Genomic DNA, 22,503 nt, shown 5'->3' with positions numbered 1-22,503 from the left:
ACACAATACATGGATTCCAAGAGATGAAACTCTTTGTCAAGAGAATAGTGGAGAACCTCTCTGTCAGCATGGGTCAGGACAGAGTATCTGTGGTTCAGTTTGCTGATAATCCTGAAGTCAGCTTTTATCTAAATTCTCATAAGACAAAGAATGACCTTGTGAATGCCATTCAAAATTTGAGGCACAAGGGAGGAACGCATCATAATATTGGGGAAGCTCTCAGATTTGTGAGACACAGTGTCTTTACTTCTTCCTTGGGAAGTAGAAGACTAGAAGGAGTTCCCCAGATTTTAATTCTTCTAAGTAGCAAACCATCTACTGATAATGTACGGAGCCAAGCATTTGCTCTCAAAGAGCATGACATCATTTCAGTGGGAGTTGGAGTGGGTGATGCCAGCCTTTCAGAGTTGGAAATGATTGCCTTCAAACCTGGTTTTGTGTACAAGGTTGCAGATTTTTCCAAGTTGTCCTCAGTCCTGCCACAGCTTGTTATTACAGTGAACATGCACAAAAAAACCGAGGAAACAGTGACTGAAACCTCTGATTTAGTAGGTAAGAACTGCACATTTATAATGATTGATGATGGCAAATGTTGGTACATCATTCTATTGCACAATTATGAATACTGCTATCTATCTATCTATCTATCTATCTATCGTCTAGTTTTTTGAGCAATTATTTTTCAAAAAGCAGTTTCAGAGGTCATTTGTGTTCTTGCATTGCATTTTGTCTGAGTTTCTCATTGGTCATTCTAATGAGGTACAAGTGTACAACAGTCCATAAATTTTCTTTCTGTCTGTACATGTATCACCTTGTTGATGCAGAGAGCAAAAAGAGGGACATAGTGTTTCTCCTCGATGGGTCAGATAACTCCAGAAATGCACTCCCTGCTATTCGTGAGTTTATCAGAAGAATGGCAGAAGAGCTTGTCACTGATGAAGATGAGGTTCGAATAGCAGTTGTGCTGTATAGTGATGATACCACAGTTTACTTCAACTTGAAAACTCACAGATCCAAAAAGGCTGTCATCTATGCAGTGAGAAGTCTTCGCCATAAAGGAGGAAGACGTCGGAACACTGGGGCTGCTCTTCAGTATGTGCGAAACCATGTTTTTAAAGACTCATCTGGGAGTAGACGACTAGAGGGTGTCCCTCAGATCCTGCTTTTACTGACTGGAGGCAAATCCAATGATGATGTTAGCAGAGCTGCTTTAGAGCTTAAACAAATCAGTGTCTTAACTATTGCCATTGGAATGAAAAATGCAAAACAGGAGGAGCTTCAACAAATTGCCCTCTCCTCCACATTCCTTTTCAATCTGCCTGTCTTTGGTGAACTTCTGTCCATTCAGCCAGATGTAGCTGCAATTGTCCAGTCAAAAATACAAATTGAACCACGTACCATTGTAGGTAAGATGTGTTTCTAATTTGTAGTTGAATCACACTCCCATTTACCTCTTAAGGCCTTTCATATTGTCGATCATATTTTGAAGTGCTGCAATGAAACTGCATCATCCTCAGAAGAACGGCGATCAGTTTCATGAACTGCAATGAAACTGGGTCATCCTGTGTAGAATGTCAATATGTTTCATGATCTTCAAAATGTCTCCGCTGGGTAGACAATTTCCTATATACCTTTTCTTGTTGGGCTCTTAGCCCATTTCTTCATGTGCCTTGGACATTCACAAGCGGAGTCAGTTGGAGTTACTTGTTTTCCTTTTATTCTTAAGCTCTTTCTTGAGCCAATGATAACTACATCATTGCCTGAATTTTCAGAATTAAAGAACACAAGAAAAGTCTACCTTTTCAGCCCCTGCCACCTTTTCTTTGAGAACAGGGACTTGTACCTTTTAATTTCATTTTCTTTGTCAGTTATTCTTTTAGTCTTCAATTTTTTCCACATTTTGCCATTTAAACACCTCGCTTGTAGCTAGCTTAAACTATAATTTCATCATACAAGTATAATGATTGCACTGTTGTTTGATGGTCTGTGATTATTAAACAACATTTTCTGATTCTTTTCTAGTTGAATTAGCGTCCCCCCAAAGAGACATAGTGTTTCTATTGGATGGGTCAGATGAAACACGGACAGGCTTCCCAGCAATGAAAAGCTTTGTCCAAAAAGTGGTAGAAACACTCAGCATTGGTGAAAACAAAGACCGTGTTTCTGTGATCCAGTACAGCAGAGATCCACAGACACATTTCAATTTGAACACCCACATGGAAAAACAAGATGTTCTTGATGCTATCCAGCAGTTGAACCATAAAGGGGGAAGTCCCCGCCTCACTGGGACAGCTTTGGACTATGTGAGAGAGAAAGCCTTTGCTGACACCTCAGGGAGTAGGCACCAAGAAGGTATCCCTCAAATATTGATTCTATTGAGTGGCGGAAAATCTGAGGATGATGTTGAAAGTGCAGCTGTGGCTCTAAAACAGGACAAGGTTGTTCCATTCTGTGTAGGTACAAGAAATGCAGACATACTTGAGCTCCAAATGATAGCACATAATCCTTCCTATGCTTTTACTGTACTTCGATTTGATGATATTGGGAGCATCCACCAACAACTTATGTCATTTGTGAAACGGGTGCCTCGACAGCATCCAAGGCTAAAATCACAAAGTGCATTAGGTAAGACTATCTATCTATCTATCTATCTATCTATCTATCTATCTATCTATCTATCTATCTATCTAATAATTCAGTGTGTGATTAACTGAGCACCATCCCTCTGTCTATTAATGGTTCTCAAGGTCAAACTGGATCCATTCAGCGCGATGTTGTGTTTTTGCTGGATTCCTCAGATGAAATGCAAATTGAATTTCAAGGAATGCTTGGCTTTGTTGAGAGAATGATAGCGAAGCTCAATGTGGATGATGGCAATGACCGTGTTTCAGTGGTGCAGTACAGCAGGATCCCCTCTGCAGATTTTTTTCTGAACACATACAAAACACAACAGAATGTTGTGGACAATGTGCGACATCTCAGGCATAAAGGAGGCAGACCTCTCAATACTGGTGCAGCCCTCCAGTACGTCAAGGATAATATTTTTACAGCCTCTTCTGGAAGTAGGCACCAACAGGGAGTTCCTCAGTTTTTGGTTCTCATAACTGGTGGGCGGTCCAATGATGATGTCAGAAATGCTGTGGAAAACCTAAAAGAAATTGGTGTGATGGTGTTTGTCTTTGGAATAAAGAGTGCTGATATTCTTGAGGCTCAGACAATTTCACAGGAATCAAGTCGAGCTTTCTTTGCAGCCGATTCCAGTGATCTTTCACAGATTGAACCATTATTGACTGACACAAAGAATGGTGAAACCCCAGCTCTCACACCGACATCATATGGTAAGATTGTAATGACCTTACAGATCTTACACGTCACACATTTAATGCACTGTCAAAGTGGTGTTGATTAGCTATCTCATTTTGATTCAGCGTTAATAAAGGAACCCTTGGTAGTTTGATCAATATTACTGTATTAAGATATCCTACTGTATTCTGTCAAGCATAGACTAGACGTAGTGAATTGTGCTGGGATGTGAACTGGGTCAAGAAAAATGGTTTGTTAAAATAGCAATGCAAGTAGTGCATATAGGATTAGTGAACATTTGCAGCACATAAAGACTTATCACCACAAATGTAATCATCATAACTTTATTTACCTACCTGTCTGATTCCAGATTCCAGCAGAAGAGATGTTGTATTCTTGCTTGATGGTTCTGATGACTCTCAACAAAGATTCCCAGATATTCAAGACTTTGTGGAGAGAATAGTGACAGATCTGAACATCAATGCAAACAATGATCATGTGGCTGTGGTTCAGTACAGTAACACGGCAGAAACAAATTTTGATTTGGGACGTTATTTGACAGAGGATGATGTGCTCAAAGCAGTAAGAGGTCTAAGTCACAAAGGTGGCTATCCTCACAACACTGGAGCAGCTCTTCAATATGTGAGGGACCACGTATTTACTTCTGAGTCAGGTAGTAGAATTCTAGAAGGAGTTCCACAGATACTTGTACTGCTGAGTGGTGGAAGATCTGGAGATGACATAAGAACCCCAGTCAAAATGCTGAAAGAGATTGGCATCATCTCAATCGCCATTGGAACAATTCATGCTGACACCTTAGAGCTTCAGACCATATCTCGTGAACCCACTTATGCACTCTCAATTACTGATTATGAGGAACTTCCCTCTGCTACACGGGATGTGTTGTCATTGATGAGAGAGGCATCCCACCATATAGAAGAAAGGGTTCCCACAAATGGTTTTGGTAATATCATGATTTTATATTTTCACCATTGTTTTTTTTAGAAATTAAAAGAGGAAAACTTAATCTCCACATTTTTATTTTTTTTGCAGATTCTAAGAAAAATGATGTAGTGTTTCTTATCGATGGATCATATGACTCACGGAATGGCTTTGAAGAGATACGAGGATTTGTAGAAAAAGTTGTTGAAAGTTTAAATATAGGTGAAAATCGAGACCAAGTGGCTGTTGTTCAATATAACCGTGATGCCACCGTGAATTTCTACTTGAATTCCTATTCATCCAAGAATGATGTGCTGAGTTCTATTAGAACAATGAGGCACAAGTTGGGACGGCCACTCAATATTGGCAAAGCACTGGCATTTGTCAGGGATAATGTCTTTGCTGCTTCTGTTGGTGGCAGACGTGAAAATTCAGTGCCCCAGTATCTGTATGTTTTTAGTGGTGGCCGATCAGGGGATGATGTCAGAGGACCAGCACAGTCACTCAAAGAAAATGGAATAAAGACATTTAGTATTGGAACAGAGAATGCCGATACCTTGGAAATGCAAACCATTTCTTTGACACCTGCACACTATTTCCATGTCACAAACTTCAATAATCTGCAAAGTTTACATCCGTCTTTGGAAACAGCACTGAAGGGCACTCAAGAAACAACACACATTCCAGGTGTTATTGGTAAGAACAATAATATTCACTTAAACCTCACATAAAAAGTAAATGATTATGTTTGAGATATTTTTTTAAATGTTTCTGTATGCTGCAAATACATTACTATTGAAAATATTTGTTTGTATCCATTTCAGACAGAATTGCAGAATTAGAACTTCAGAGTGCTGATATTGTTTTCCTATTGGATGCATCTGATGAAATGCGAGCAAGTGAAATACTTATTTTGGATTTTGTCAGAGAATTTGTCAAGCAAACAGAAATTGGTCCAAGCAAAGTACAAGTTGCTTTGGTTCAGTACAGTACAGAACCCACAATTAATTTTCTACTGAACACATACTCACTAAGAGATACGGTCATGAGTCATTTGAGCAATGTGAAACTCAAAGGCGGTTCCAGTTTGAACACTGGAATAGCCCTGGATTATGTGAAGAACAATGTGTTGACTGTTTCATCTGGAAGCAGAGCCCAGCAGGGAGTCCCACAGATATTAATTCTTTTAAGCGGTAGAAAATCAGACGATGATGTCTTGGCTCCTGTGGACCAGCTGAGAAAGGCTGGGATTGTCCTTTTCAATATTGGGGTTAATAATGCAGACAGAACGGAGATGGAGCAAGTCGCTCAGAGTCCAAAGGCACTGTTTTTTATCAAGGAGAAGTCTGACTTTCCCCTTATGAAAGAACGTTTGCTCTCAGCCATTGCATCTCACAAAGGCACATTCATCCCTGGTGTAGGTGAGTAAAAACATGCATTCATGTTGTGTGCATGTCTGTATGTTTGCCTGGTTTTCAGTTCAATTGTAATCCTATTCCTGATGAAATAAATACAATTAATATGATTGTATGTTTGTGGGCTTTTCCAGGATCAAGCTCAGGAATGAATAGAGATATTGTGTTTCTCATTGATGGATCTGATGATGTCAGGAGTAGATTCTCTGCTTTACGAGAATTTGTTGCAAAAATGGTTGACAACTTTGACCTGGACCAAGGAAAAGATAAAGTTGCTCTTGTACAGTATAGCAACAATGCTGAACTCAGTTTTAATCTGAATACTTACAACAAAAAAGAAGATGTTCTTAAGTATGTCAGAAACCTGAAACTAAAAGGTGGGAGGCCACATTATATTGGAGCAGCACTCCAGTTTGTGAAGGATAATGTCTTTGTTTCAAATGCTGGAGGTCGACATCATGAAGGTGCGAAGCAAATACTTGTCATATTGGCTGGTGGAAGATCTAGAGATTCTCCACAAGGACCAGCACGTATGCTAAAGGATGCAGGAGTTGTCACATTTGCAGTTGGATCAAGAAAATCAAATTTAGCTGAAATGCAAGCAATTTCCTCGAACAGAAATTATAGTTATTCAGTTCCAGATTTTGGTAATCTCCCTCACATTCATCAACGTTTAATGAAACATCTAATGCAAGTGGGAGTTGAGGAAGAAACAAAAAATGGTAAGAATTAAGATTGTTTTAATAATGATTTAAATCAATCACCTTAACTAGTGATGATTTAATACATTTAAATTTTTCAGTTTCAAGTTTTCATTTTCAGATCAATGTCAAAATATACGGTTTTCTTTTGGGTTTGATAATATCTCAAATTTGTTTTCAGCCATTCAGAATTTTCTGTAGAAAGTAAAACTGATATTTTAAATTGATTGACATAATGCACTCACAACAGAGTAGAAGACCTTGGAAAATGCATCAACCTGTTTAAGATGTCCACCAACAAGTGACATAGTAGATTTGTGATGGACGTACCAAAACAAAACATGAGACACGGAAAATGGCACAACATAACTGATTTAACTATTCTGCATATATAATACAAATATGTTTAATGAAATAATATGTTTGATTAAAATCAAACAGTTGAATGTTTCACCATCATAATGTATCTGAATAAGTTTGTAATGTCATGTTTTCTAGTGGAGAAAAAAACAGCTAGGAGGGATGTTGTGTTCTTGTTGGATGGATCTGATGGTACTAGAACAGGATTCCCAGCTATGCAAGACTTTGTGCAAAGAGTAGTAGAGACACTCAGTGTGGATGACAACAAAGACCGAGTCTCAGTGGTTCAGTACAGCAGAGATCCAGCCGTCCAGTTCTATCTGAACACATACACAACAAAAGGCGAGATCCTTGAAACTGTCAGAGGATTGAGGCACAAAGGCGGGCAACCCCTCAACACTGGAGCAGCTCTCCAGTACTTGAGAGATAATGTCTTCACGGCCTCTGCTGGAAGCAGGCGCCTGGATGGAGTTCCACAGGTGCTAATTCTGCTAAGTGGGGGAAGGTCTTTTGACAGTGTCGATGCCCCAGCCTCTGCTCTCAAACATCTGGGCGTCTTGACCTTTGCAATTGGAACCAGGAGCTCTGAAATGAGAGAACTGCAGAAGATAGCTCATGATCCCAATCACGCTATGGCTGTGTCTGAATTCACTGACCTTCCCACTGTCCAGCAGCAGCTTCAGTCCTCCTTGGAGACTGCAGTTATCGACGTCAGCCCAGAATCACCGACAGTACTTGGTATGTTAACTAGCGAGAGCGCTTTCCAACTGTGACTTGTTTCGCCTACACTAAGGGAGAGAAATAAAGTCTGAGTGTTGATCAAATTCTATGTGTGCAGTAAAGGAGAAGCTTCGGCTTGTTTTTTGCCATGTGCAATTGAAGCAGTTAAAAAAAAAAGGGAGGCGATAGAGTTTTACTTTATGACGTTTACTTCACAAATGTAGTCTTTGAAATGGTTGTTTCATGTGTTTGCCTTTTTATCTTTTCTCAGTTGACACTGCCAAAAAGGATATTGTATTCCTTCTGGATGGTTCTGATGGCACAAGGAATGCCTTCCCTGCCATGCTTGATTTTGTTGAGAAAGTGGTGGAGAAACTGAAAGTGGGCGCAAACAAAGACCGTGTGTCTGTGGTCCAGTACAGCAGTGATGCAGAGGCCCATTTCCATCTGAACACATACACCACAAAAGAGGATATTGTGGATTCAGTCAGGGGGCTGACACACAGAGGAGGTAGCCCCCTTAACACTGGGGCAGCCCTCCAGTACGCCAGGGACAATGTCTTTACAAGCTCCTCTGGGAGTAGACGGCTGCAAGGTGTCCCACAGATGTTGATCCTACTCAATGGCGGAAGGTCTTTTGACAGTGTTGAGGCCCCAGCCTCTGCTCTTAAAAAGCAGGGCATCTTTGTGATTGGCATTGGCGCAAGGGGCTCTGATGTCGGGGAGCTGCAGAAGATATCATATGACCCTAGTGTTGCTCTAAAAGTGTCTGAGTTCACCGACCTCCCCAGTGTCCAAGAACAGCTCTCCTCTGTAATGAGCACAGTGCTAGTAAGGGCCACGGCCATGACACCAACAGTAACTGGTAAGAAAGTGACTTATTTATGCAAAGATGTAAAGTGAAGATAATTGCAATCCATCACCCATTGTCTCCCTCTTTATCATCCACACGAGGGTTGCGAGGTTGCTAGTGCCAATCCCATCTAACATCTACAATGTTTTTAACAACATTCAAATCAACCAGTAGCACCTTGACAAAAATATTTTTTACCAGCTTAACTATAGAAGGGTCGTATGAACCTTGGGATAAACATTTACCGTCATACTTTGACACAGTTAAAAGTTCAAGATGAGAATCTAATCATGTCTGAAATCTTATGTTTCTTAGTGGAGAAAAAACCAGCTGGGAGGGATGTTGTGTTCTTGTTGGATGGATCTGAGAGTACTAGAACAGGATTCCCAGCTATGAAAGACTTTGTGCAAAGAGTAGTAGAGACACTCAGTGTGGATGACAACAAAGACCGAGTCTCAGTGGTTCAGTACAGCAGAGATCCAGCCGTCCAGTTCTATCTGAACACATACACAACAAAGGGCGAGGTCCTTGACACCGTCAGAGGCTTGAGGCACAAAGGCGGGCGACCCCTCAACACTGGAGCAGCTCTCCAGTACTTGAGAGATAATGTCTTCACGGCCTCTGCTGGAAGCAGGCGCCTGGATGGAGTTCCACAGGTGCTAATTCTGCTAAGTGGGGGAAGGTCTTTTGACAGTGTCGATGCCCCAGCCTCTGCTCTCAAACATCTGGGCGTCTTGACCTTTGCAATTGGAACCAGGAGCTCTGAAATGAGAGAACTGCAGAAGATAGCTCATGATCCCAATCACGCTATGGCTGTGTCTGAATTCACTGACCTTCCCACTGTCCAGCAGCAGCTTCAGTCCTCCTTGGAGACTGCAGTTATCGACGTCAGCCCAGAATCACCGACAGTACTTGGTATGTTAACTAGCGAGAGCGCTTTCCAACTGTGACTTGTTTCGCCTACACTAAGGGAGAGAAATAAAGTCTGAGTGTTGATCAAATTCTATGTGTGCAGTAAAGGAGAAGCTTCGGCTTGTTTTTTGCCATGTGCAATTGAAGCAGTTAAAAAAAAAAGGGAGGCGATAGAGTTTTACTTTATGACGTTTACTTCACAAACGTAGTCTTTGAAATGGTTGTTTCATGTGTTTGCCTTTATATCTTTTCTCAGTTGACACTGCCAAAAAGGATATCGTATTCCTTCTGGATGGTTCTGATGGCACAAGGAATGCCTTCCCTGCCATGCTTGATTTTGTTGAGAAAGTGGTGGAGAAACTGAAAGTGGGCGCAAACAAAGACCGTGTGTCTGTGGTCCAGTACAGCAGTGATGCAGAGGCCCATTTCCATCTGAACACATACACCACAAAAGAGGATATTGTGGATTCAGTCAGGGGGCTGAGACACAGAGGAGGTAGCCCCCTTAACACTGGGGCAGCCCTCCAGTACGCCAGGGACAATGTCTTTACAAGCTCCTCTGGGAGTAGACGGCTGCAAGGTGTCCCACAGATGTTGATCCTACTCAATGGCGGAAGGTCTTTTGACAGTGTTGAGGCCCCAGCCTCTGCTCTTAAAAAGCAGGGCATCTTTGTGATTGGCATTGGCGCAAGGGGCTCTGATGTCGGGGAGCTGCAGAAGATATCATATGACCCTAGTGTTGCTCTAAAAGTGTCTGAGTTCACCGACCTCCCCAGTGTCCAAGAACAGCTCTCCTCTGTAATGAGCACAGTGCTAGTAAGGGCCACGGCCATGACACCAACAGTAACTGGTAAGAAAGTGACTTATTTATGCAAAGATGTAAAGTGAAGATAATTGCAATCCATCACCCATTGTCTCCCTCTTTATCATCCACACGAGGGTTGCGGGGTTGCTAGTGCCAATCCCATCTAACATCTACAATGTTTTTAACAACATTCAAATCAACCAGTAGCACCTTGACAAAAATATTTTTTACCAGCTTAACTATAGAAGGGTCGTATGACCCTTGGGATAAACATTTACCGTCATACTTTGACACAGTTAAAAGTTCAAGATGAGAATCTAATCATGTCTGAAATCTTATGTTTCTTAGTGGAGAAAAAACCAGCTGGGAGGGATGTTGTGTTCTTGTTGGATGGATCTGAGAGTACTAGAACAGGATTCCCAGCTATGAAAGACTTTGTGCAAAGAGTAGTAGAGACACTCAGTGTGGATGACAACAAAGACCGAGTCTCAGTGGTTCAGTACAGCAGAGATCCAGCCGTCCAGTTCTATCTGAACACATACACAACAAAGGGCGAGGTCCTTGACACCGTCAGAGGCTTGAGGCACAAAGGCGGGCGACCCCTCAACACTGGAGCAGCTCTCCAGTACTTGAGAGATAATGTCTTCACGGCCTCTGCTGGAAGCAGGCGCCTGGATGGAGTTCCACAGGTGCTAATTCTGCTAAGTGGGGGAAGGTCTTTTGACAGTGTCGATGCCCCAGCCTCTGCTCTCAAACATCTGGGCGTCTTGACCTTTGCAATTGGAACCAGGAGCTCTGAAATGAGAGAACTGCAGAAGATAGCTCATGATCCCAATCACGCTATGGCTGTGTCTGAATTCACTGACCTTCCCACTGTCCAGCAGCAGCTTCAGTCCTCCTTGGAGACTGCAGTTATCGACGTCAGCCCAGAATCACCGACAGTACTTGGTATGTTAACTAGCGAGAGCGCTTTCCAACTGTGACTTGTTTCGCCTACACTAAGGGAGAGAAATAAAGTCTGAGTGTTGATCAAATTCTATGTGTGCAGTAAAGGAGAAGCTTCGGCTTGTTTTTTGCCATGTGCAATTGAAGCAGTTAAAAAAAAAAGGGAGGCGATAGAGTTTTACTTTATGACGTTTACTTCACAAACGTAGTCTTTGAAATGGTTGTTTCATGTGTTTGCCTTTTTATCTTTTCTCAGTTGACACTGCCAAAAAGGATATCGTATTCCTTCTGGATGGTTCTGATGGCACAAGGAATGCCTTCCCTGCCATGCTTGATTTTGTTGAGAAAGTGGTGGAGAAACTGAAAGTGGGCGCAAACAAAGACCGTGTGTCTGTGGTCCAGTACAGCAGTGATGCAGAGGCCCATTTCCATCTGAACACATACACCACAAAAGAGGATATTGTGGATTCAGTCAGGGGGCTGAGACACAGAGGAGGTAGCCCCCTTAACACTGGGGCAGCCCTCCAGTACGCCAGGGACAATGTCTTTACAAGCTCCTCTGGGAGTAGACGGCTGCAAGGTGTCCCACAGATGTTGATCCTACTCAATGGCGGAAGGTCTTTTGACAGTGTTGAGGCCCCAGCCTCTGCTCTTAAAAAGCAGGGCATCTTTGTGATTGGCATTGGCGCAAGGGGCTCTGATGTCGGGGAGCTGCAGAAGATATCATATGACCCTAGTGTTGCTCTAAAAGTGTCTGAGTTCACCGACCTCCCCAGTGTCCAAGAACAGCTCTCCTCTGTAATGAGCACAGTGCTAGTAAGGGCCACGGCCATGACACCAACAGTAACTGGTAAGAAAGTGACTTATTTATGCAAAGATGTAAAGTGAAGATAATTGCAATCCATCACCCATTGTCTCCCTCTTTATCATCCACACGAGGGTTGCGGGGTTGCTAGTGCCAATCCCATCTAACATCTACAATGTTTTTAACAACATTCAAATCAACCAGTAGCACGTTGACAAAAATATTTTTTACCAGCTTAACTATAGAAGGGTCGTATGACCCTTGGGATAAACATTTACCGTCATACTTTGACACAGTTAAAAGTTCAAGATGAGAATCTAATCATGTCTGAAATCTTATGTTTCTTAGTGGAGAAAAAACCAGCTGGGAGGGATGTTGTGTTCTTGTTGGATGGATCTGAGAGTACTAGAACAGGATTCCCAGCTATGAAAGACTTTGTGCAAAGAGTAGTAGAGACACTCAGTGTGGATGACAACAAAGACCGAGTCTCAGTGGTTCAGTACAGCAGAGATCCAGCCGTCCAGTTCTATCTGAACACATACACAACAAAGGGCGAGGTCCTTGACACCGTCAGAGGCTTGAGGCACAAAGGCGGGCGACCCCTCAACACTGGAGCAGCTCTCCAGTACTTGAGAGATAATGTCTTCACGGCCTCTGCTGGAAGCAGGCGCCTGGATGGAGTTCCACAGGTGCTAATTCTGCTAAGTGGGGGAAGGTCTTTTGACAGTGTCGATGCCCCAGCCTCTGCTCTCAAACATCTGGGCGTCTTGACCTTTGCAATTGGAACCAGGAGCTCTGAAATGAGAGAACTGCAGAAGATAGCTCATGATCCCAATCACGCTATGGCTGTGTCTGAATTCACTGACCTTCCCACTGTCCAGCAGCAGCTTCAGTCCTCCTTGGAGACTGCAGTTATCGACGTCAGCCCAGAATCACCGACAGTACTTGGTATGTTAACTAGCGAGAGCGCTTTCCAACTGTGACTTGTTTCGCCTACACTAAGGGAGAGAAATAAAGTCTGAGTGTTGATCAAATTCTATGTGTGCAGTAAAGGAGAAGCTTCGGCTTGTTTTTTGCCATGTGCAATTGAAGCAGTTAAAAAAAAAAGGGAGGCGATAGAGTTTTACTTTATGACGTTTACTTCACAAACGTAGTCTTTGAAATGGTTGTTTCATGTGTTTGCCTTTTTATCTTTTCTCAGTTGACACTGCCAAAAAGGATATCGTATTCCTTCTGGATGGTTCTGATGGCACAAGGAATGCCTTCCCTGCCATGCTTGATTTTGTTGAGAAAGTGGTGGAGAAACTGAAAGTGGGCGCAAACAAAGACCGTGTGTCTGTGGTCCAGTACAGCAGTGATGCAGAGGCCCATTTCCATCTGAACACATACACCACAAAAGAGGATATTGTGGATTCAGTCAGGGGGCTGAGACACAGAGGAGGTAGCCCCCTTAACACTGGGGCAGCCCTCCAGTACGCCAGGGACAATGTCTTTACAAGCTCCTCTGGGAGTAGACGGCTGCAAGGTGTCCCACAGATGTTGATCCTACTCAATGGCGGAAGGTCTTTTGACAGTGTTGAGGCCCCAGCCTCTGCTCTTAAAAAGCAGGGCATCTTTGTGATTGGCATTGGCGCAAGGGGCTCTGATGTCGGGGAGCTGCAGAAGATATCATATGACCCTAGTGTTGCTCTAAAAGTGTCTGAGTTCACCGACCTCCCCAGTGTCCAAGAACAGCTCTCCTCTGTAATGAGCACAGTGCTAGTAAGGGCCACGGCCATGACACCAACAGTAACTGGTAAGAAAGTGACTTATTTATGCAAAGATGTAAAGTGAAGATAATTGCAATCCATCACCCATTGTCTCCCTCTTTATCATCCACACGAGGGTTGCGGGGTTGCTAGTGCCAATCCCATCTAACATCTACAATGTTTTTAACAACATTCAAATCAACCAGTAGCACCTTGACAAAAATATTTTTTACCAGCTTAACTATAGAAGGGTCGTATGACCCTTGGGATAAACATTTACCGTCATACTTTGACACAGTTAAAAGTTCAAGATGAGAATCTAATCATGTCTGAAATCTTATGTTTCTTAGTGGAGAAAAAACCAGCTGGGAGGGATGTTGTGTTCTTGTTGGATGGATCTGAGAGTACTAGAACAGGATTCCCAGCTATGAAAGACTTTGTGCAAAGAGTAGTAGAGACACTCAGTGTGGATGACAACAAAGACCGAGTCTCAGTGGTTCAGTACAGCAGAGATCCAGCCGTCCAGTTCTATCTGAACACATACACAACAAAGGGCGAGGTCCTTGACACCGTCAGAGGCTTGAGGCACAAAGGCGGGCGACCCCTCAACACTGGAGCAGCTCTCCAGTACTTGAGAGATAATGTCTTCACGGCCTCTGCTGGAAGCAGGCGCCTGGATGGAGTTCCACAGGTGCTAATTCTGCTAAGTGGGGGAAGGTCTTTTGACAGTGTCGATGCCCCAGCCTCTGCTCTCAAACATCTGGGCGTCTTGACCTTTGCAATTGGAACCAGGAGCTCTGAAATGAGAGAACTGCAGAAGATAGCTCATGATCCCAATCACGCTATGGCTGTGTCTGAATTCACTGACCTTCCCACTGTCCAGCAGCAGCTTCAGTCCTCCTTGGAGACTGCAGTTATCGATGTCAGCCCAGAATCACCGACAGTACTTGGTATGTTAACTAGCGAGAGCGCTTTCCAACTGTGACTTGTTTCGCCTACACTAAGGGAGAGAAATAAAGTCTGAGTGTTGATCAAATTCTATGTGTGCAGTAAAGGAGAAGCTTCGGCTTGTTTTTTGCCATGTGCAATTGAAGCAGTTAAAAAAAAAAGGGAGGCGATAGAGTTTTACTTTATGACGTTTACTTCACAAACGTAGTCTTTGAAATGGTTGTTTCATGTGTTTGCCTTTTTATCTTTTCTCAGTTGACACTGCCAAAAAGGATATCGTATTCCTTCTGGATGGTTCTGATGGCACAAGGAATGCCTTCCCTGCCATGCTTGATTTTGTTGAGAAAGTGGTGGAGAAACTGAAAGTGGGCGCAAACAAAGACCGTGTGTCTGTGGTCCAGTACAGCAGTGATGCAGAGGCCCATTTCCATCTGAACACATACACCACAAAAGAGGATATTGTGGATTCAGTCAGGGGGCTGACACACAGAGGAGGTAGCCCCCTTAACACTGGGGCAGCCCTCCAGTACGCCAGGGACAATGTCTTTACAAGCTCCTCTGGGAGTAGACGGCTGCAAGGTGTCCCACAGATGTTGATCCTACTCAATGGCGGAAGGTCTTTTGACAGTGTTGAGGCCCCAGCCTCTGCTCTTAAAAAGCAGGGCATCTTTGTGATTGGCATTGGCGCAAGGGGCTCTGATGTCGGGGAGCTGCAGAAGATATCATATGACCCTAGTGTTGCTCTAAAAGTGTCTGAGTTCACCGACCTCCCCAGTGTCCAAGAACAGCTCTCCTCTGTAATGAGCACAGTGCTAGTAAGGGCCACGGCCATGACACCAACAGTAACTGGTAAGAAAGTGACTTATTTATGCAAAGATGTAAAGTGAAGATAATTGCAATCCATCACCCATTGTCTCCCTCTTTATCATCCACACGAGGGTTGCGGGGTTGCTAGTGCCAATCCCATCTAACATCTACAATGTTTTTAACAACATTCAAATCAACCAGTAGCACCTTGACAAAAATATTTTTTACCAGCTTAACTATAGAAGGGTCGTATGACCCTTGGGATAAACATTTACCGTCATACTTTGACACAGTTAAAAGTTCAAGATGAGAATCTAATCATGTCTGAAATCTTATGTTTCTTAGTGGAGAAAAAACCAGCTGGGAGGGATGTTGTGTTCTTGTTGGATGGATCTGAGAGTACTAGAACAGGATTCCCAGCTATGAAAGACTTTGTGCAAAGAGTAGTAGAGACACTCAGTGTGGATGACAACAAAGACCGAGTCTCAGTGGTTCAGTACAGCAGAGATCCAGCCGTCCAGTTCTATCTGAACACATACACAACAAAGGGCGAGGTCCTTGACACCGTCAGAGGCTTGAGGCACAAAGGCGGGCGACCCCTCAACACTGGAGCAGCTCTCCAGTACTTGAGAGATAATGTCTTCACGGCCTCTGCTGGAAGCAGGCGCCTGGATGGAGTTCCACAGGTGCTAATTCTGCTAAGTGGGGGAAGGTCTTTTGACAGTGTCGATGCCCCAGCCTCTGCTCTCAAACATCTGGGCGTCTTGACCTTTGCAATTGGAACCAGGAGCTCTGAAATGAGAGAACTGCAGAAGATAGCTCATGATCCCAATCACGCTATGGCTGTGTCTGAATTCACTGACCTTCCCACTGTCCAGCAGCAGCTTCAGTCCTCCTTGGAGACTGCAGTTATCGACGTCAGCCCAGAATCACCGACAGTACTTGGTATGTTAACTAGCGAGAGCGCTTTCCAACTGTGACTTGTTTCGCCTACACTAAGGGAGAGAAATAAAGTCTGAGTGTTGATCAAATTCTATGTGTGCAGTAAAGGAGAAGCTTCGGCTTGTTTTTTGCCATGTGCAATTGAAGCAGTTAAAAAAAAAAGGGAGGCGATAGAGTTTTACTTTATGACGTTTACTTCACAAACGTAGTCTTTGAAATGGTTGTTTCATGTGTTTGCCTTTTTATCTTTTCTCAGTGGACACTGCCAAAAAGGATATCGTATTCCTTCTGGATGGTTCTGATGGCACAAGGAATGCCTTCCCTGCCATGCTTGATTTTGTTGAGAAAGTGGTGGAGAAACTGAAAGTGGGCGCAAACAGAGACCGTGTGTCTGTGGTCCAGTACAGCAGTGATGCAGAGGCCCATTTCCATCTGAACACATACACCACAAAAGAGGATATTGTGGATTCAGTCAGGGGGCTGAGACACAGAGGAGGTAGCCCCCTTAACACTGGGGCAGCCCTCCAGTACGCCAGGGACAATGTCTTTACAAGCTCCTCTGGGAGTAGACGGCTGCAAGGTGTCCCACAGATGTTGATCCTACTCAATGGCGGAAGGTCTTTTGACAGTGTTGAGGCCCCAGCCTCTGCTCTTAAAAAGCAGGGCATCTTTGTGATTGGCATTGGCGCAAGGGGCTCTGATGTCGGGGAGCTGCAGAAGATATCATATGACCCTAGTGTTGCTCTAAAAGTGTCTGAGTTCACCGACCTCCCCAGTGTCCAAGAACAGCTCTCCTCTGTAATGAGCACAGTGCTAGTAAGGGCCACGGCCATGACACCAACAGTAACTGGTAAGAAAGTGACTTATTTATGCAAAGATGTAAAGTGAAGATAATTGCAATCCATCACCCATTGTCTCCCTCTTTATCATCCACACGAGGGTTGCGGGGTTGCTAGTGCCAATCCCATCTAACATCTACAATGTTTTTAACAACATTCAAATCAACCAGTAGCACCTTGACAAAAATATTTTTTACCAGCTTAACTATAGAAGGGTCGTATGACCCTTGGGATAAACATTTACCGTCATACTTTGACACAGTTAAAAGTTCAAGATGAGAATCTAATCATGTCTGAAATCTTATGTTTCTTAGTGGAGAAAAAACCAGCTGGGAGGGATGTTGTGTTCTTGTTGGATGGATCTGAGAGTACTAGAACAGGATTCCCAGCTATGAAAGACTTTGTGCAAAGAGTAGTAGAGACACTCAGTGTGGATGACAACAAAGACCGAGTCTCAGTGGTTCAGTACAGCAGAGATCCAGCCGTCCAGTTCTATCTGAACACATACACAACAAAGGGCGAGGTCCTTGACACCGTCAGAGGCTTGAGGCACAAAGGCGGGCGACCCCTCAACACTGGAGCAGCTCTCCAGTACTTGAGAGATAATGTCTTCACGGCCTCTGCTGGAAGCAGGCGCCTGGATGGAGTTCCACAGGTGCTAATTCTGCTAAGTGGGGGAAGGTCTTTTGACAGTGTCGATGCCCCAGCCTCTGCTCTCAAACATCTGGGCGTCTTGACCTTTGCAATTGGAACCAGGAGCTCTGAAATGAGAGAACTGCAGAAGATAGCTCATGATCCCAATCACGCTATGGCTGTGTCTGAATTCACTGACCTTCCCACTGTCCAGCAGCAGCTTCAGTCCTCCTTGGAGACTGCAGTTATCGACGTCAGCCCAGAATCACCGACAGTACTTGGTATGTTAACTAGCGAGAGCGCTTTCCAACTGTGACTTGTTTCGCCTACACTAAGGGAGAGAAATAAAGTCTGAGTGTTGATCAAATTCTATGTGTGCAGTAAAGGAGAAGCTTCGGCTTGTTTTTTGCCATGTGCAATTGAAGCAGTTAAAAAAAAAAGGGAGGCGATAGAGTTTTACTTTATGACGTTTACTTCACAAACGTAGTCTTTGAAATGGTTGTTTCATGTGTTTGCCTTTTTATCTTTTCTCAGTGGACACTGCCAAAAAGGATATCGTATTCCTTCTGGATGGTTCTGATGGCACAAGGAATGCCTTCCCTGCCATGCTTGATTTTGTTGAGAAAGTGGTGGAGAAACTGAAAGTGGGCGCAAACAAAGACCGTGTGTCTGTGGTCCAGTACAGCAGTGATGCAGAGGCCCATTTCCATCTGAACACATACACCACAAAAGAGGATATTGTGGATTCAGTCAGGGGGCTGAGACACAGAGGAGGTAGCCCCCTTAACACTGGGGCAGCCCTCCAGTACGCCAGGGACAATGTCTTTACAAGCTCCTCTGGGAGTAGACGGCTGCAAGGTGTCCCACAGATGTTGATCTTACTCAATGGAGGAAGGTCTTTTGACAGTGTTGAGGCCCCAGCCTCTGCTCTTAAAAAGCAGGGCATCTTTGTGATTGGCATTGGCGCAAGGGGCTCTGATGTCGGGGAGCTGCAGAAGATATCATATGACCCTAGTGTTGCTCTAAAAGTGTCTGAGTTCACCGACCTCCCCAGTGTCCAAGAACAGCTCTCCTCTGTAATGAGCACAGTGCTAGTAAGGGCCACGGCCATGACACCAACAGTAACTGGTAAGAAAGTGACTTATTTATGCAAAGATGTAAAGTGAAGATAATTGCAATCCATCACCCATTGTCTCCCTCTTTATCATCCACACGAGGGTTGCGGGGTTGCTAGTGCCAATCCCATCTAACATCTACAATGTTTTTAACAACATTCAAATCAACCAGTAGCACCTTGACAAAAATATTTTTTACCAGCTTAACTATAGAAGGGTCGTATGACCCTTGGGATAAACATTTACCGTCATACTTTGACACAGTTAAAAGTTCAAGATGAGAATCTAATCATGTCTGAAATCTTATGTTTCTTAGTGGAGAAAAAACCAGCTGGGAGGGATGTTGTGTTCTTGTTGGATGGATCTGAGAGTACTAGAACAGGATTCCCAGCTATGAAAGACTTTGTGCAAAGAGTAGTAGAGACACTCAGTGTGGATGACAACAAAGACCGAGTCTCAGTGGTTCAGTACAGCAGAGATCCAGCCGTCCAGTTCTATCTGAACACATACACAACAAAGGGCGAGGTCCTTGACACCGTCAGAGGCTTGAGGCACAAAGGCGGGCGACCCCTCAACACTGGAGCAGCTCTCCAGTACTTGAGAGATAATGTCTTCACGGCCTCTGCTGGAAGCAGGCGCCTGGATGGAGTTCCACAGGTGCTAATTCTGCTAAGTGGGGGAAGGTCTTTTGACAGTGTCGATGCCCCAGCCTCTGCTCTCAAACATCTGGGCGTCTTGACCTTTGCAATTGGAACCAGGAGCTCTGAAATGAGAGAACTGCAGAAGATAGCTCATGATCCCAATCACGCTATGGCTGTGTCTGAATTCACTGACCTTCCCACTGTCCAGCAGCAGCTTCAGTCCTCCTTGGAGACTGCAGTTATCGACGTCAGCCCAGAATCACCGACAGTACTTGGTATGTTAACTAGCGAGAGCGCTTTCCAACTGTGACTTGTTTCGCCTACACTAAGGGAGAGAAATAAAGTCTGAGTGTTGATCAAATTCTATGTGTGCAGTAAAGGAGAAGCTTCGGCTTGTTTTTTGCCATGTGCAATTGAAGCAGTTAAAAAAAAAAGGGAGGCGATAGAGTTTTACTTTATGACGTTTACTTCACAAACGTAGTCTTTGAAATGGTTGTTTCATGTGTTTGCCTTTTTATCTTTTCTCAGTGGACACTGCCAAAAAGGATATCGTATTCCTTCTGGATGGTTCTGATGGCACAAGGAATGCCTTCCCTGCCATGCTTGATTTTGTTGAGAAAGTGGTGGAGAAACTGAAAGTGGGCGCAAACAGAGACCGTGTGTCTGTGGTCCAGTACAGCAGTGATGCAGAGGCCCATTTCCATCTGAACACATACACCACAAAAGAGGATATTGTGGATTCAGTCAGGGGGCTGAGACACAGAGGAGGTAGCCCCCTTAACACTGGGGCAGCCCTCCAGTACGCCAGGGACAATGTCTTTACAAGCTCCTCTGGGAGTAGACGGCTGCAAGGTGTCCCACAGATGTTGATCCTACTCAATGGCGGAAGGTCTTTTGACAGTGTTGAGGCCCCAGCCTCTGCTCTTAAAAAGCAGGGCATCTTTGTGATTGGCATTGGCGCAAGGGGCTCTGATGTCGGGGAGCTGCAGAAGATATCATATGACCCTAGTGTTGCTCTAAAAGTGTCTGAGTTCACCGACCTCCCCAGTGTCCAAGAACAGCTCTCCTCTGTAATGAGCACAGTGCTAGTAAGGGCCACGGCCATGACACCAACAGTAACTGGTAAGAAAGTGACTTATTTATGCAAAGATGTAAAGTGAAGATAATTGCAATCCATCACCCATTGTCTCCCTCTTTATCATCCACACGAGGGTTGCGGGGTTGCTAGTGCCAATCCCATCTAACATCTACAATGTTTTTAACAACATTCAAATCAACCAGTAGCACCTTGACAAAAATATTTTTTACCAGCTTAACTATAGAAGGGTCGTATGACCCTTGGGATAAACATTTACCGTCATACTTTGACACAGTTAAAAGTTCAAGATGAGAATCTAATCATGTCTGAAATCTTATGTTTCTTAGTGGAGAAAAAACCAGCTGGGAGGGATGTTGTGTTCTTGTTGGATGGATCTGAGAGTACTAGAACAGGATTCCCAGCTATGAAAGACTTTGTGCAAAGAGTAGTAGAGACACTCAGTGTGGATGACAACAAAGACCGAGTCTCAGTGGTTCAGTACAGCAGAGATCCAGCCGTCCAGTTCTATCTGAACACATACACAACAAAGGGCGAGGTCCTTGACACCGTCAGAGGCTTGAGGCACAAAGGCGGGCGACCCCTCAACACTGGAGCAGCTCTCCAGTACTTGAGAGATAATGTCTTCACGGCCTCTGCTGGAAGCAGGCGCCTGGATGGAGTTCCACAGGTGCTAATTCTGCTAAGTGGGGGAAGGTCTTTTGACAGTGTCGATGCCCCAGCCTCTGCTCTCAAACATCTGGGCGTCTTGACCTTTGCAATTGGAACCAGGAGCTCTGAAATGAGAGAACTGCAGAAGATAGCTCATGATCCCAATCACGCTATGGCTGTGTCTGAATTCACTGACCTTCCCACTGTCCAGCAGCAGCTTCAGTCCTCCTTGGAGACTGCAGTTATCGACGTCAGCCCAGAATCACCGACAGTACTTGGTATGTTAACTAGCGAGAGCGCTTTCCAACTGTGACTTGTTTCGCCTACACTAAGGGAGAGAAATAAAGTCTGAGTGTTGATCAAATTCTATGTGTGCAGTAAAGGAGAAGCTTCGGCTTGTTTTTTGCCATGAGCAATTGAAGCAGTTAAAAAAAAAAGGGAGGCGATAGAGTTTTACTTTATGACGTTTACTTCACAAACGTAGTCTTTGAAATGGTTGTTTCATGTGTTTGCCTTTTTATCTTTTCTCAGTGGACACTGCCAAAAAGGATATCGTATTCCTTCTGGATGGTTCTGATGGCACAAGGAATGCCTTCCCTGCCATGCTTGATTTTGTTGAGAAAGTGGTGGAGAAACTGAAAGTGGGCGCAAACAGAGACCGTGTGTCTGTGGTCCAGTACAGCAGTGATGCAGAGGCCCATTTCCATCTGAACACATACACCACAAAAGAGGATATTGTGGATTCAGTCAGGGGGCTGAGACACAGAGGAGGTAGCCCCCTTAACACTGGGGCAGCCCTCCAGTACGCCAGGGACAATGTCTTTACAAGCTCCTCTGGGAGTAGACGGCTGCAAGGTGTCCCACAGATGTTGATCCTACTCAATGGCGGAAGGTCTTTTGACAGTGTTGAGGCCCCAGCCTCTGCTCTTAAAAAGCAGGGCATCTTTGTGATTGGCATTGGCGCAAGGGGCTCTGATGTCGGGGAGCTGCAGAAGATATCATATGACCCTAGTGTTGCTCTAAAAGTGTCTGAGTTCACCGACCTCCCCAGTGTCCAAGAACAGCTCTCCTCTGTAATGAGCACAGTGCTAGTAAGGGCCACGGCCATGACACCAACAGTAACTGGTAAGAAAGTGACTTATTTATGCAAAGATGTAAAGTGAAGATAATTGCAATCCATCACCCATTGTCTCCCTCTTTATCATCCACACGAGGGTTGCGGGGTTGCTAGTGCCAATCCCATCTAACATCTACAATGTTTTTAACAACATTCAAATCAACCAGTAGCACCTTGACAAAAATATTTTTTACCAGCTTAACTA

At 44.2% G+C, this 22,503-nt stretch overlaps 2 protein-coding genes across 5 annotated transcripts in view; both read left to right on the top strand.

Annotated features, from left to right (window-relative positions):
• col6a3 (collagen, type VI, alpha 3) overlaps nucleotides 1-22,503 on the top strand; it is an 89,391-nt gene that overhangs the window by 16,726 nt on the left and 50,162 nt on the right. The gene's annotated exons all lie outside the window — the stretch shown is intronic.
• On the top strand, nucleotides 1,443-7,613 carry LOC131477525 (collagen alpha-3(VI) chain). The gene is made up of 7 exons (XM_058654844.1): nucleotides 1,443-2,625; nucleotides 2,748-3,338; nucleotides 3,674-4,267; nucleotides 4,357-4,941; nucleotides 5,070-5,666; nucleotides 5,795-6,382; nucleotides 6,860-7,613. Exons 1-7 carry the CDS (start codon nucleotides 2,100-2,102, stop codon nucleotides 7,492-7,494), a joined length of 4,116 nt encoding a protein of 1,371 aa, XP_058510827.1. The 5' UTR covers nucleotides 1,443-2,099; the 3' UTR covers nucleotides 7,495-7,613.

The sequence above is a fragment of the Solea solea genome, chromosome 2 (genome assembly GCF_958295425.1).
Source record: "Solea solea chromosome 2, fSolSol10.1, whole genome shotgun sequence".
In the NCBI taxonomy this organism is placed as follows: Eukaryota; Metazoa; Chordata; class Actinopteri; order Pleuronectiformes; family Soleidae; genus Solea; species Solea solea.
Note: the sequence above shows the minus strand (reverse complement) of the source record. Positions and strands in the feature narration are given on the sequence as shown.

What these genes read in the sequence shown, in the direction of transcription:
- LOC131477525 (XM_058654844.1), top strand. Translation starts at nt 2,100, where the DNA reads ATGAAAAGCTTTGTCCAAAAAGTGGTAGAAACACTCAGCATTGGTGAA. An exon ending in AAAATCACAAAGTGCATTAG is followed by an intron (nt 2,626 to 2,747) that starts GTAAGACTATCT and finishes ATGGTTCTCAAG; the next exon opens with GTCAAACTGGATCCATTCAG. An exon ending in GGTTCCCACAAATGGTTTTG is followed by an intron (nt 4,268 to 4,356) that starts GTAATATCATGA and finishes TTTTTTTTGCAG; the next exon opens with ATTCTAAGAAAAATGATGTA.